The sequence below is a fragment of the Ranitomeya variabilis genome, chromosome 3 (genome assembly GCF_051348905.1).
Source record: "Ranitomeya variabilis isolate aRanVar5 chromosome 3, aRanVar5.hap1, whole genome shotgun sequence".
Taxonomy (NCBI): Eukaryota; Metazoa; Chordata; class Amphibia; order Anura; family Dendrobatidae; genus Ranitomeya; species Ranitomeya variabilis.
Window position 1 is genome coordinate 472,979,579 of NC_135234.1, and position 16,407 is coordinate 472,995,985.

Genomic DNA, 16,407 nt, shown 5'->3' on the forward strand with positions numbered 1-16,407 from the left:
CTTTCTCACAAAGTTATTTCAGTTGTAAAGATAAATGCATTTGCTACAAAAGTAATTCAAATACTTGGCACATGGATCACTTCGGATGTGTCATTTTATTGAACTGGGCACTAGAAAATGTCTTGTTATAGTCTCATACTATTTAGGGATTCAGTATATTGCAGTTTGTGATTTATAGATTTCACCAGCTATGATACTAAATATTGAGAGGATTGTAAAATACTGTATTACTGCTATTAGATTTCAAATGGAACATCGGGCTAAGAACACGTATTCTGTAAGGCCTTATTAGCCGATCTATCAGAGAATATTACACACGTAGAAGACAGTGGTGACCTTATGAGCTGTGAACTCTCACCTATGCCTTCCAGCCAATTCCCCTGCTTCTATTACTAAGCCTATCTATACATAAATCTCATGTACTGAAATCACCCACGTGTCATAAACATTCAGGAGCCAGTTCAGGCACATATCCACGCAGAGGGGCACGTTCACCAGGTTGTTGTGCTCTTGCTCCAGTCGATCATAAATTGTGGTTAAGCAATTAATAATCTGCAAGATGTCCATAAGCTGGTCGTTCTGCTTGAGGTTGTGCTGGTCCAAGGCATCACACGCTGCAGACAAGCCCAGTAAATCCACTGTAAGTGAAAACAAATGCAATATTACATATTGTACGCCGGTGAGAAATGGAAGCAATAATAAAAAGTACAGATATACACACGTCCAAGTATGCATGGTGTCCCTCGTGGTTTAAAGGTATATACAGAGAAGTCAGAGAGTAGTAATTGGTAATTTAATGTGCGCAGTCCCATAGGAACCTGAACATACTGCTAATAATTGTGCAGAACGTCTCTAATTTCTAAGAGGTCAATGCCTCGTGCAGGTTGTGTTGACACTTTCCGAAAAGGCACTTACCTAACAGCAGATTAATGAAAACAATACCTTTTCTCTAGAACATAAAATCTCCAGGAATAATGAAGAAGAAATATGCTGTGTGTGCACACGCTGTAATGTATGATGAATATATTCTGCCTGCAAGCACATTAGGGCTATATTTGGTCATATTTCACCATATATAGAATTAGCAATAAATCTGGCTGCATCCACCTATTTATAGACCTTTTCATGAAATTAAAATACAGCATAAATGGAAAAGAGAACATAAGAAATGAGATCACTGGAAGGAACGTATAATGCTACTTATTGATAACACTTGGAAGCGTCATAATAAAAATCTTAACAGTTCTAATTAGAATAGAAAACAAAACAATTGGGAATGTCAGCACTTTTTTTTTTTTTTTAAATTGAATGCAGGTATTAAGTGCTCAAGATCACAAAAAAGATTCTCCAACATGTTGGAAAATCTCTTAATCCATCCTCTACTGGCTTACAAAGGGACATAAAAAATCTGGAAACATCTCATTTGCAAGAAGTCCAAGGAACCACTAAAAAACATTAAAGGGGTATTCCCATCTCCAAGTTCCTATTCCAATATGTAGTAGGTGTAATAATAAAAAGAATAATAATAATAATAATAATAATAATATTAGCAAATACCTCCAATTAGAAATGCATTATAGTTCTTATGATTTGCAATGTCACTTACCCCATGCGCAGGGCATTACAGTAGCTTAGGCATTCATGGTCACGACCACTCGTATAGTGACAAGTTTGTCGTAACCATGGATACCTAAGCTACTGTAATGTCCTGCACGTAGGGTAAACAGCATTGTGAATACAGAAGAACTATACTACATTTCAAATTGGGGGTATTTGCTAATATTATTACATCTATTACATATTGAGATAGGAGATTGGAAATGACAATTCCCCTTTAATGGTTCTTTTTAGAAGTATGAAAATAGCAACATTTTGTCATGCGTGTTTTCCGCAAGGTGTTTAATTGGAGGAAGGCTGAAATGGGTATTCTCAAGTGATTTAATTGCTTTAATTAGTTAGATAGCAATTCTATAAGACAGTTTGCAATTGATGATTTACTTTTTCTATTTGCTGCCATTCTCCTACAATGAGAGCTTTTATCTTACCTAATGTACAGCTGGTTTTCATGAAGCACGGCCCCTAGTACCTGTTCAGAGCCTGCCTAAGAGTACACAGTAGTTTCATGCCGAGAGAGGGCTTAACTACTAACATCCAGGTATTATCTCTCCAGCCCATTAATTTCCACACAGCAGTTAGATGCTCAACTCCTTTCCCCTCCCTCCTACCTCTTGGCAAGCTGCTGTTCTTAATCTTGTCAAATCACCAGCCTGCAGTATTGGCTTCTACAAATCATGGCTCTCACTTTCCTGAGTCTTCTGCTTATTCAAATGCCCTATTGTCTATATTTACATTTTGGCATAAATGGAAAGATGGATCAAAAATACTCCTCTAGTGGTTTGTCCTGATGAAGTAGTGTATGCTTCGAAAACAGAAGACAAATAAAAACGGCTTCCAAATACCCTTTACTGTTCTTTCATCATCTGGTGGGAAATTGGCAGAATGATTTTAGATCCATCTTTCCACATTTTATCTGCGTCGATGAATCCGCAGAAGCCTTCTGCTCTCACAAGCTAAAACAGGAGCTGTGACTTTCACAACCTCATGACGTGAGCAAAAAGTTTTCGGTTTTCCCTCTTTTATACTGATAAGACCCTATCATTTTCTCCCCAGCCTATTTTTTATCAGTATAAGTAAATATAGTGATAGTGTACATTCCAGAACAAACCGCTCATAACTGAATGTGTTACAGCAGAGCTAGTGTTGAGCTTTACAGCTCTACTACTACTAGAAGTCTGCTACTCAACAGAATTGTCACTGAAAAGAGGAGAGCCCGCCCCACCATAAATGAGGAAGTGAGTACATTGGAAGGTGATATTATGGCTATGAGATGCTCAATAGACAAGCCTTACCTATCCTTATAAGTTGTGAAACGCAGCTGGTTTAATGCTTTGGTACTAAATCATTTAACCCAATATTTACAGCTTGAGGAAGGTCTGTATATAAAAACGTTGTGGTGTATATACTAATTGTATTAAACATTATTTTGTAGTCACTTGGACATTGTATCTATGAATGTATTTAGGTGTCCCCCTCCTTGTAGAAAGCATTTTATTCTCTGTGAAGAGCTCTCGAGTACTATTTTGACAGTATATCACCGACATCTTGTCCTCTATAGATGGCTACAGCAATCAAAAGAACAACATTAACACTTCACTCTATGAACTCAATGTTGTAATACTGAAAGAATCTGATTTCAACCGAAATTAGTGCAAAATGTGATAAAAATGATGTGAGCTTCCAGCTATGACAATTAAATACTTGAAAAACACCTTAGCAAATAAAAATTATTTCACTAATGGAGGAACTGGCAAAACACAAGAAAGATAAATACAGAAAAATGATAATGGAATACATGGTATGACAAAGAGTGTACACTGCAAGGTTGTTTTAGCAACATAGAACAAGGTGGCGGATAGCAAGCAAATCCATTTGATTTTGTTAGTCTAGTGGATTAAAGCTGCACCTCTAAAATATCACTGGTTACAAAGTCAAAAAGTACAAAGGTTTTATTTTCTCTATTATGGTAAGATTGGACATAAAACAATATGGTTTCCTACAGGAAACCCTTCAGGCTGTGTAAGATCTCCCTAGAAACTGTACTGTATAGTTTGAACTTTGTTACTAAAAAATAAGGTCTTCCACATAAATTCCAATAAAGTCTGCAGCACTCTCCAAAATCACTGTCAAAGTTAGAAGAGTCTTTATTTGAAAATACCGTACACACAATGATGCATTTTCTTTCAGGTTCAGAAAAAAAAGATAGTATATGTGCCATTACAATCTGGACATTTATGTACATCGCGTACCGTACCCTAGCAGTTGCAGAAGTCAGGTAGCTTCAGAGCATAGGAGTGGCGTGTAGCAGTCTATCAGCGCCGTTCCTAAGCTCTTCAACTACCCGACTTCTGCGGCTACGAGAGTAAGGTCCAGGGTGTACGGAAATGTCACATGTGTTATCTTTTCTCCGAGATATATCTTTGTATGTATTTTCAAGACTTTGTATGTATTTCCACAGATAAAAACCGGCAGCGCTTTGGACGCAGCACATGTCCGCTCCATCCTAAGCGCTGCCTGCTTTTGAACGCAGGTGATTCCGCATGTGTTCATTGAACCGCGCGGAATCACCGCATCCAATATATTGGACTGTGATATTTATCTTGCAGAGAATGAGCGTCTCCGCAAGATAAATAGACATGCTGCGGTCTGGAAAGACGCACCGCATGTCTGTCTCCGCAGGGAAGTCGGAGGCGTTCCTGCACGCATAGTGGAGATGGGATTTCATTAAATCCTCCCCTCCACTATGCTGTAACATCTGGCCGCTGCAGGTTTGACGCTTAAGATGAACACAGCGTCACACCCACAGCGTTTACTATACCCTAAAAGTATATTAAACCAGGGCAGATGCATTTTAAATTTTGCACCAAATTTTCTGGACAGAAAGTCCCAAGCATATTACAATAGAACACAATAAAATGAAAATTTACCATATCGCATCAATAAGTTGTGAAGTACATGGTGAAAAAAAATAAATAAAATCAGAGAGAAAACTTAATATTGTGCTCAAGATTCTAGGGAGCTGGGATTTTATTCTGAACTTAATTTTATTGCTTATTTCAAGCATTTTACTCCAGGGACAAGTTGGGTAATGGGAATGCTTCGTCTGGGAAATATGTTTGATACAGGATAAAGTTTCACTTCAAGAGTGGTTTTTGTTTAAACCCAGGTTTATTTTCTTAAACATATAGAAAAATTAATCACAGGACATGAAAAATAAACACTAACAACACAAACAGCTCACCTAGGTAGTAAACAGACTAGTATGGCATTCGGTTGGCCTCGTTTTCTCAAAGTCTACATGACTTATGTTTTTCTACTGCTAGTCTGGATTTCTGAGCCCAGCTGAAATGCTTCGTTTTAACTGAAACAAACCAAACCATTTACTAAAAACACAGAGTGACACGTGTTGTGAATTCCGCTCTTGGGCTCCCTCCGGTGGTTGTAAGTAGCACTTTTGTGAATTCTGCTCTTGGGCTCCCTCCTGTGGTTTTGAGTGGTATAGCTGCTTCTTGGATTTAGCTTTAGCAGCTGCTTCCACTGATCGTCTTTCTGGCTCGGCTATTTTAGTCTGGCCCTAGCCCTCAATCAATGCCAGTTGTCAATTGTTCCTGCTTGGAGCCACTGCTCTTTTGGATTTCCCTGACACTCTGTCCAGTTCAGCAAAGATAAGTCCTTGCTTGTCCTTTTGCAGTCCATTTGTTGTGGACTTTATTGTTCAGCACATTCTATGTTTTGCTCATTTGTCCAGCTTATCAGTATGGATCTATTTAGCTAAGCTGGAAGCTCTGGGCTGCAGATTTTGCCCTCCACACCTTTAGTCAGGTGTGGAGATTTTTGCATATCTCTGCGGTGGACTTTTTCTAGTTTTTATTACTGACCGCACAGTGTTCTTTCCTTACTATGTATATAGCCAGAAGTGGCCTCCTTTGCTAAATCTTGTTTCATACTACGTATGTCATTTCCTTCTCCTCTCACAGTCAATATTTGTGGGGGGCTATCCTATCCTTTGGGGATTTTCTCTGAGGCAAGATAGCTTTCCTGTTTCTACCTTTAGGGGTAGCTAGTTCTCCGGCTGTGACGAGGTGTCCAGGGAGCATCCAATATAAAAGGAGGGCTGACAGCACTCGCTCAAGGGGCGCCCGTTCCAAGTCCAGGGAACCTTCCTGGATAAACTCCAGCAATCAAAAAAGATGAACAGCGCTCCAACCAGGTGAATAGATATCAAAAATTGGTGTTTATTTAAGCCATAAAAAGCAACGTTTCGACCAACAAGTGGTCTTTTTCAAGCATAACAGACATTGCCAGTGGCTGGCTTATATAGGGTGGACACCACGCAGGGCACCAATCCCCACATAAGACCAGCCCATTAAAATAAATAACAAATAATACACAAAATAGACATCAGAAATACAGATATTAACTGGCCACCCATATTAATACATCTGCTATATAAGAAGATCCAATTTTCCAGATGTAACCATAGGATCCGCTCTTTGTTTATCCTGTATCCAGACGCTCCACTTCCTGTATCGGCGTTGTCATGGCAAATTCCAACCAATGGGAGGATACATCTCATAGACGAGTGAAGGCTCCATAGAACATAATCATAGCGCCGAAGACCAGGGCAACCTATCCACACGTTGCATACACATCTACCTAACATCTCCAGCCAATCCAGTGCACCCTTCTAACCCCTGTACCTGCATCATCGCTATGCGTCTTCTCCAAAGCTCCCCATAAGCGCATAATAAGAGGCGCATGCGCAATACATGCCTGACGTGACCCCATCACATGATCGCAATGAGGCCACGCCCACCACGGCACGATCCAGCAATTCATCACAATGACCAGGAGCGGACGACGCAGGCGCACCTCACAGCAGGCGTGATCCCATCACATGACCGCCATGAGGCCTCGCCCCTCCTCGGCGCGATCAATCCACGTACCGCAGTGGTCACTCCCAATGCGTGCATAAATCAATAAGCCAGGCAACAGTACTAACCAAAAGGCTACCCCAAGGTGCTGACCCATAGTGAAAGCGTGGTATACAAATGCAGGAGCGCCGCAGCCCGACGAGGCCACATCACGTGACCGCAACGTGGCCACGCCCAGTGCCCGTGCCCACCACATGACACCACAACCATCCCACATGATCGCAACCCAAACTAGTAACCTAGGTGACATCGGTAAACAGCCAGGGCCTCCAACATAATCGGAAACGGAGCCTGCACACATGTAAAAATCCACCCAATTAACACACACAAAAGGAACAAGAAAACAAAAAAAGCATATATAATGGGGCAGTCGGCAGACAGTAGGTAAACCATGAAATCATAACCATCAATTAAATTTTATAGTGTTTTAAAGCGCTCGTGACTAAACATAGCACAAAGATCATAATCCAAGTCACGATATCATTATCAATCCGTCGACCGACTGTCACATCAATACCTGTATGGAAAGACAAAGACACAGATAAAAACTGTATTAAAAACAGCATAACCAATCACAACACTTCCCCAACGGAGATTAAGCACATTATGGGGCGAGTGAGTGTAGATTAAAATCTAAATTTAAGCCCCTAGGTTGTAGGGAGCCCAGACTATAAATCCACCTCATCTCTTTTTTCTTAAGTAATTGTAATCTATCCCCACCTCTCCTTAAGGTACCTTCATACGAAACGACGCTGCAGCGATACAGACAACGATGCCGATCGCTGCAGCGTCGCTGTTTGATCGCTGGAGAGCTGTCACACAGACCGCTCTCCAGCGACCAACGATGCCGAGGTCCCCGGGTAACCAGGGTAAACATCGGGTTGCTAAGCGCAGGGCCGCACTTAGTAACCCGATGTTTACCCTGGTTACCAGCGTAAAATGTAAAAAAAACAAACAGCACATACTTACATTCGCGTCCCCCGGCGTCCGCTTCCTGCACTGACTGACTGACTGAGCGCCGGCAGTAGCAGGGCACAGCGGTGACGTCACCGCTGTGCTGTGCTTTCACTTTGCGGCAGTCAGTGTGGGAAGCAGACGGCGGGGGATGCGAATGTAAGTATGTACTGTTTGTTTTTTTTACATTTTTCACTGGTAACCAGGCCCTGCGCTTAGTAACCCGATATTACCCTGGGTACCAGTGTAAAATATCGCGCTGGTATCGTTGCTTTTGCTGTCAAACACAACGATACACGGCGATCGGACGACCAAATAAAGTTCTGAACTTTATTCAGCGACCAGCGACATCACAGCAGGATCCTGATCGCTGCTGTGTGTCAAACTAAACGATATCGCTAGCCAGGACGCTGCAACGTCACGGATCGCTAGCGATATCGTTACAAAGTCGTTTCGTGTGAAGGTACCTTTAGGGAAGGAACACTATCTATGACTCTAAACCTTAGTTGGTTTACCGAGTGTTTTTTCTCCAAAAAATGTTTAGGGACAGGTAATTCGGTGAGGCCCATCCTGATGGTGCTCTTATGTTTGCTGACACGGGCCTTCACCTCCATAGTGGTCTCACCAACATAGGCAAGACCACACGGACATGTAATCATATACACAACAAAACTTGATGTGCATGTATATCTTTCTTTCAAAAAAATTTTTTTACCCGTTAACGGGTGGCAAAAAAATTCTCCTTTAAGCATGTTATTGCAACACGCACATCCCAGACACGGAAAATTTCCATTTCTGGGTGTGCTCAAAGTTTGTTGAATGGAGATTTTGGATGTACCAATGTCCGATTTGACTAATCTGTCGCCCAAATTACGTCCCCTCCTAAATGACATCATAGGATAAGATTTAAAACCCATGACCGACGGCAAACCACGCTGTAAAAAGGTCCAATGCTTCCTTAAGATCCTACCGACATCATTACTCGCTGAATTATAAGTTGACACGAAGGGGTGTCCAGGGAGTGACAGGAACATCCCACGGCTACTTCTAGTGTTGTGTTAAGATCAGGAACTGCGGTCTGTATAGTTACCACCTGCCCAGAGCTAGTCGCATGTCGCTCCTAAATTACCAGTCCATAACAGACAGGTTGCACTGCCAATCCTACTCCATCCAATGAATCAAAGCCTTGTAGCTTGATTGCAACCAGGTATATTTGTTGTGAAATGCTGAAGTCGAAAATATAGGTAGAAGATCCAGCTCGGGACACAAGTAAGGAAAAAGACTAGTCTGGCGCAATCCCTGGTCGGCTTCTCCCAGCATCACTCCAGATGACTCTCACTATATACTCATATAGGAAAGACCTGTCAATCACCCGAAGCAGTGCAGGCAGAATGAAAGGGGCAGCACTGGACTCGTCCCATCTGTGGCTATGGACCCCGGCCCAATTTTCTAACATGCTGGAGCGGTTCAAAGAAAAATAGACCCGTGAGTGGGCAACATGAATGGCGTAACAGGTTCCTTACAAAAGCTAGACTTTAGACAATACTTAGGAAAGACTACAGAGGTACTAGCTTCCCTACACAAACCTGCAAGTTAGAAAACAATTAAATCAGCACAAATGTTAAATTGAGTTGGTGCGAGGGACTATTTGAATATTTTCTTTACAGGTCTATAGAGGGAGACAGAAAAGACTGCGTTAGCAGAAGCTGACAGCAATTGCCTCCTGAGAGTTTCTGTTCAACCTGATGTCTGACCACAGAACGTGTACAGAGCAAAGCTCCAATAAAGAGGCTATAAAGGGTTAAAATTACACTGAAGAGAGACACATTTTGCTCTGATGTGATTAAAATAAAGGTGTGCACTGAAGATTTTTTTTTTTTATTCAATGTGCTAGATAATCCCTTTAATTTAAAATGATTTAATAGATTATTTCAAAATGCATTGTGTACACCAGACAATCCATTCTATGTCCTAGAATCTCACCTTTTATGACAATGGTAAAGTGCACACGCTGCGTTTTCACAGCACATTTTTTGCAGAAAAAAAAAACAAAACACAGATCGATGGCAAAAAAAACGCTGTGTAAAAATACAGCCATTTTGGAATGGGTAAATTACACTGCAAAAAAAAAACGCTGAATGACTTTACATGCATTTTTAGCAGGAAATTGTTTCAATAAAGGAGCTTTTTAATTTTATAGTTTTATGGCTACTGTTTTTGTTGTTCCATTGTTAATTTTTTTAGTACCCCACCATCTGATTATAGTCAGCCTCTGAAAGGACGAAAGGTAGAAACAAAAAACTAAATTTATAGGGGTGTTATATATTACAATACAGCAGAGAGTAGCTTAAAAAAAACAAACATTTGGTTTTTGGGGTCAGACAACCTCATTGCAACATATGAAATTCAGGTATGGCGCTGCTGGAAGTGTGATACTGCAAACTGCAGTGCATGTACGATGCTGCTATTTCGGCCATCGCACAGTGACAGAGTTAAGATGGCTGCTGACTGCAGGCCATCCCTGTGTCAGCGATCACTGTGATTGACTGATCAATTCTGACCAGTCAATCATAACGATGTGACAATAAAGTTGGGGAAAAAATATCAATATGACACACAGTTACAATGGATGAGGTGATAGCAAAGTCACCTCGGCTGACTAACCCTTTTGGCGCTGATTGGCTGAACATTAATTACTGACCAATCGGTATCAAAAGGGTTGATCTAAAATAGCGATCACCACTCTGCATGCCATCTTTTACTCAGAGCTGGTGTGCAGAGCGGTTGTGTAGATCCTCTGCATATCTGAGAAAAACAATTTGCATTGGTGGCCAGTGCGATCTGTCTTCTGTTGTGCATGATATGTGATCGATCTGTGATAACAGCATCAGCAACAGTTCCCAAATCCCTGTTCCAGTTTCCCCCCATCCCCTCACCCCCAAACCCCTTCACTCCCAGTTGTATTTTTGGCACACGTTTTGTGCCTTTTCTGTGTGCACAGCATCCTGCACTAAGCATTCATGCTCTTCCCAGGGCCGCAGCACTCTGATCAGTATCACTGCTAATCAAAGTCTGCGCCAAGGGAACTTTTTAGCTATAGGCAGAGTAGCGAACGTCAAAGACAAAACAGGGACCTTCCTTTAGTTTCAGGAGGTAGCAATCAAGGCCCTAATGTTTGGCACTCAGGAAGGGGAGCTTCCCAGTACTTCTAAAACTGATGGATCCCGTATTGTACCAAGTCAACATTTTCCGGGTCAAGTTCCCCAAACAGCGAAGACAGAAAGAACACAAAAAGGTGCAGAGTATGCTCCAAGTGGGGAATACAAAAATACACACTTTACCATTGTGAAACTTGCCCTGAGAAACCTGGCCTTTGCATTAAGGATTGCTTCAAAGCGTATCACATGTCTATAAATTAATACAATTTGGTTTTACCCTGTTGACACAACACCATTTTTAATTTGATATACTCCGTGCAAGTTACACATACCACCACATTATACATTCATACACCAGTAAAACCAAAAGAATTATAGTTCATTACAATAACTATGCCTCTAGATAAACTGAGGGGTGTAGTTTCCAAAATGGGGGTCACTTGTGGGGGCTTTCCAGCTTTCCACTATTTGGTTACATCAGGGGCTCTCCATACATGACATGGTATCGGCTCTCTATTCCAGCCAATTTTGCGGTAATGCTACTTTCACACTTCCGTTTTCCAAATCTGCACAGGATCCGTCAAGAGGTTGAAATGACGGATCCTGTGCAGATTGTGGAAAATGTGTGCACTGGGCCCGTCTTTCTGACGGAGCCGTCGAGGCTATGTGCACCTGTTGTCTATGAGTCTTCGCAGCGGTTTTCCACTAGGAACGCTAGCTGTCGGGAGCATCGCTGCGCGGGACTCCGGTAGGTGAGGATATTGCGATTTTTTATTATTTTTCACATTGTATCTTGTTACTATTGATGCTGCATAGGCAGCATCAATAGTAAAAAGAGAACGAGAGCGAGTGAGAGAATTTCCCTGATGGGAAATTCTTCCACACATGCTCTTTGAAGAGGCGGGACCCATCGCTGGATTCCTGCTTTTCACAGGCAGCGACGCATCCTGTGCCTATAGGCTTCCATTGTAGCCAGTGACGGGCAGCGCAGGATGCATCGCTGACCGATTTTCTGACGTGCAGAAAAAACGTTCCTCTGAACGTTTTCTCTGCCCGACGGACCGTTGTTTTTATGCAGGATCCAGTTAAAGATGGATGAAACGGAGGGCCATCCGTCACAATCCGTTGCTAATACAAGTCTATGGGAAAATGCACATTTTTTGGCAGGATCCTGCATTCTCAAAAATCGACGGATTGTGACGGGAGCTGAAAGACGGAAGTGTGAAAGAGGCCTTAAAAAGTCAAACAGTGCTCACTACCTTCCAAGCCCTGCCATGCACCCAAGCAGTAGTTTTTACCTGGGAAAATAAGTATTTGATACACTGCCAAATTGCAAATTTTCCAACCTACAAAAAAATGAAGTGGTCTGTAATTTTTATCGTAGGCATATTTCAACTGTGTGAGGTAGAATCTAAAAATAAAAACCAGAAAAATCACATTATATGATTTTTAAATAAATAAATTGCATTTTACTGCATGAAATAAGTGATCACCTACCAACCAGCAAGTATTATGGCTCTCACACAGACCAGATTCTGAGAAAGGTCAGGAATCAGCCCAAAACAACACGGGAGGACCTGATCAATGACCAGAAGAAAGCTGGGACCACAGTCTCAAACATTACCATTAGTAACACACTAACACATCATGTGTTAAAATCATGCACGGCACGCAAGGTCCCCCTGCTCATGCCAGCACATATCCAAGCCCTTTTGAAGTTCACCAATGACCAATGACTGGATAATCAATAGGAGACATGGGAGAAGATCATGTGGGTCAGATAAGACCAAAATATAACTTTTTCTAATCAACTCCAATCGCAGTGTTTGGAGGAAATATGGATGAAGAAGAAGGAGGAGTACAATATCAAGAACACTGTCCCAATCATGAAGCATGGTGGGGGAAATATACTTTGGGGGTGCTTTTCTGCAAAGGGAACAGGATGACCAACATATTGAAGGGAGGATGGATGTGGTTATGTACCATGAGGATTTTGGCCAAAAACCTCCTTCTAATCAGTAGGAGCACTGAAGATGGGTCGTGGCTGAGTCTTCCAGCATTGACAATGACCTGTAACAAACAGGGAAACCAAGGCGTGGCACCATAAGAAGCATTTTAAAGTCCTGGAGTGGCCTAGCCAGTCTCCAGACCTGAGCCCAATAGAAATATCTTTGGAGTGAGCTGAATCTCAATGTTGCCCATCAACAACCTCGAAACCTGAAAGATCTGCAGAAGATCTATATGGAGGAGTGAGACAAAATTCCTGCTGCAGTGTGTACAAACTTGGTCAAGAACTACAGGAAACATCTGACCTATAATTGCAAACAAAGGTTTCTGTAACAAATTTTAAGTTCTGTTTCTATATTGTATGAAATACTTATTTCATGCAATAAAATGCAAATTAATTATGTAAAACTCATACAAAGTGATTTTCTGGAATTTTTTTTTTTAGATTCTGTTTTTTCACAGTTGAAGTGTACCTACGATAAAAATTACAGACCGCTCCATTCCTTGTAGGTGGGAAAACATGACAAATGTTCCCCAGTGTACAGGGTATTGGCATACGCAGGAGAAATTGCACAACAAATTTTGGGGTCCATTTTTTTCTATTACTATTGTGAAAATTAAAAAAAATAAAAAATGGGACCAAAAGAACTTTTCTATGAAAAAAGTAAAATGCTCTTTTTTTTATTTCTACATTGCTTTAACCCCTTCACCCCTGGAGCTTTTTTCGTTTTTTTCGTTTTCGGCTCGTCTGCTTCCCAGAGCCTAACTTCTTTATTTTTCCGTCAATATGGCCATGTGAGGGCTTATTTTATTTGCGGGACGAGATGTACTTTTGAACGATACCATTGGTTTTACCATGCCGTGTAACAGAAAACGGGAAAAAAATCCAAAGTGCGATGAATTTGCAAAAAAAAGTGCAATCTCACACTTGTTTTTTGTTTGGCTTTTTTGCTAGGTTCACCAAATGCTAAAATTAACCTGCCACTATGATTCTCCAGGTCATTACAAGTTCATAGACACCAAACATGTCTAGGTTCTCTTTTATCTAAATGGTAAAAAAAAAACAACTAAGTTTATTAAAAAAATAAAAAAAATAATAAAAAAATTGTGCCATTTTCCGATACCCGTAGCGTCTCCAATTTTCGTGATCTGGGGTCAGGTGAGGGCTTATTTTTTGTGTGCCAAGCTGGCGTTTTTAAATGATACCATTTTGGTGTAGATACATTCTTTTGATCGCCCGTTATTGCATTTTAATGCAATGTTGCGGCGACCAAAAAAACGTAATTTTGGCGTTTTGATTTTTTTTCTCGCTACGCCATTTAGCGATCAGGTTAATCCTTTGTTTTTATTGATAGATCGGGCGATACCAAATGTGTAGGTTTGATTTTTTTTATTGTTTTATTTTGATTGGGGCGAAAGGGGGGTGATTTGAACTTTTATATATTTTATTTTTTTATGTTTTTAAACACTTTTTTTAATTTTGGCATGGTTCAATAGCCTCCATAGGAGGCTAGAAGCATGCACTACACGATCGCCTCTGCTACATAGAGGTGAAGCACAGATCACCACTATGTAGCAGAGATGCAGGGTTGCGTTGAACGCCGACCACAGGGTGGCGCTCAAAGCAATCGGCCATCAACAACCATAGAGGTCTCAAGGAGACCTCTGGTTGTTATGGCAATGCACCGATGACCCCCGATCATGTGACGGGGGTCAGTGGTGCGAGCACTTCCAGCCGCGCGGCCGGGAGCGCTAGTTAAATACCGCTGTCAGCATTTGACAGCGGCATTTAACTAGTTAATGGGCGCGGGCGGATCGCGATTCCGCTCGCGCTCATTGTGTGCACATGTCAGCTGTACAAAACAGATGACATGTCGCGGCTTTGAGGTGGGCTCAGGGTTAATTCCTGTGACGCACTTGGGTTAAAAATGAAGGTTATTGAATGTGGTTTTGAGCACTTTAAGGGGTGCAGTTTTTAGAAAGATGTCACTTTGGGGTATTTTCTGTCAAATAGGCCCCTCAAAATCACTTCAAATGTAATGTGGTCCCTAAAAAAAAATTTTTTTTTGTTGGAAAAATGAGAAATCAACTTTTAACCCTTCTAACATCCTAACCAAAAAAAGTTATGTTTAAAAAATGATGCAGATGTAAGGTAGACATGTGGTTAATGTTATTTATTAGCTATATTTCTGTTTTACGGGCATAAAAATGAAAAGCTTTAAAAACTGCAAACTTTTAACAATGTTTCCAATATTTTCACAAATAAAATGCAAGTCATATAGAACAAACTATCATGAAGTACCATATGTCACAAAATAAAAAAAACAATCTGAGAATTATTAGATCCGTTGAAGAGTTCTGAAGTTATTACCTAAAAGTGATGCTGTTCAAAATTGAAAACACATTGGCCGCCAGGAAATTGAAAACAGGTTTCGCGGTGAAGCTGTTAAAATTCCATAGATAAAAGTACTAACTGCATTCATTAACATATGATTAACCTAACCTTAATTATCCCCAAGATGTAAATACCTAAGCAAGTTATCATGCTGACATGTTGGCCTTCAGGTTATTATGCATAGATATTATTTTAATGAGAAATTAATTTGAAAAGGTCTCTCCTCTATTACTACCACCAACTAGAGGTCTATTCACTCCGAGTGCCTTTCAAGACGAATATCAGTCCTCCGCTGAACTTTATTGCTTGGTAGAGAAGAGTCAGCATGTTCTTCCTTCCACCTCTACGTTCTCAGTCAACCATCATCTGCTCTATAAATGTATTCTGTAGAAGGTGTAAAAGGATCACTAAACATAAAGTACAAGCTAATCTTGTGCAAATACCCATAAGGAAACTTTAATACCTGCTTATGTAAAACCTCCCAAAACAAGACATAACTAAAAGTGTTCTTGTTAGCAGGTCCCTTGCCATATTTTGTTTCCTTTGGACACCGTACATTATGCATTGTATATACAGCAGAAAAGATGGGTCCCTTAGGAACCCTGTTCTCCCGAAAGAAAGCAATACTTCTTCAGCAGCAGCTGCTCCTCCACTGCGGAGATATAAAGGGACATAGCGGTAATCGGGACATCATTAAGCACTTGACCACAGACTGAAAGTCCTGTCCTAGGTGGGAGTAAAGCAGCAATGGACTACTAACAAGGAGAAATAAATGTGCTCATTATTTAGTTAAAAAAAAAAAAAAAAAGTTTTTGACTTTTTTTATTTAAGAAAAATAGGGCAGGCTTTATTAGGAATTGAGCTGACAGTTTGTACAGGATTCCCTCATGTCCAACATTTGGTTCAACTTGTCAAAATATGCTCCACATTTATGTCATATTTAGTGCCAATAAAAATGTCAGCCCTCCTACACAATGTCAGATCAGATGTACAAGCAAAATGTTTTACATATGACAGATCTGTCAATTTAGTGAGCACGTAGGACATCTAGGTCCAGCATTCATTTTATACACAGCCCAGACAAATGACTGAATTTTGTGTGCATCCAATACTGCAAAAATCACACACAATAATCTAGGGGGAAGATCAGTGAGGGATCAGTGACCGGTCAGAAGCCAAACTGATGAATATGTAAGCAGGGCACCACATAAACCCCCACAGGCCGAACTGGAGCACAAGCTTATCATTAACAAAATATAAAGATTACACAACAACCACAAGAAGGATTTCATCAACCAAGGTATCATTTTAATCAGTATAACAGCGCCGACCTGACACTGTC

The 16,407-nt window shown here is 40.9% G+C and overlaps 1 protein-coding gene across 9 annotated transcripts in view; it reads right to left on the minus strand.

Moving 5' to 3' along the window:
* The window catches only part of DMD (dystrophin), a 3,762,639-nt gene that overhangs the window by 107,749 nt on the left and 3,638,483 nt on the right, over nucleotides 1–16,407 (minus strand). For all 9 annotated transcript variants that reach the window (XM_077296691.1, XM_077296689.1, XM_077296692.1 and 6 more), the window contains one exon: nucleotides 437–638. In XM_077296691.1, coding sequence (XP_077152806.1) covers nucleotides 437–638 — 202 coding nt within the window. The remainder of the gene's footprint in view (nucleotides 1–436; nucleotides 639–16,407) is intronic.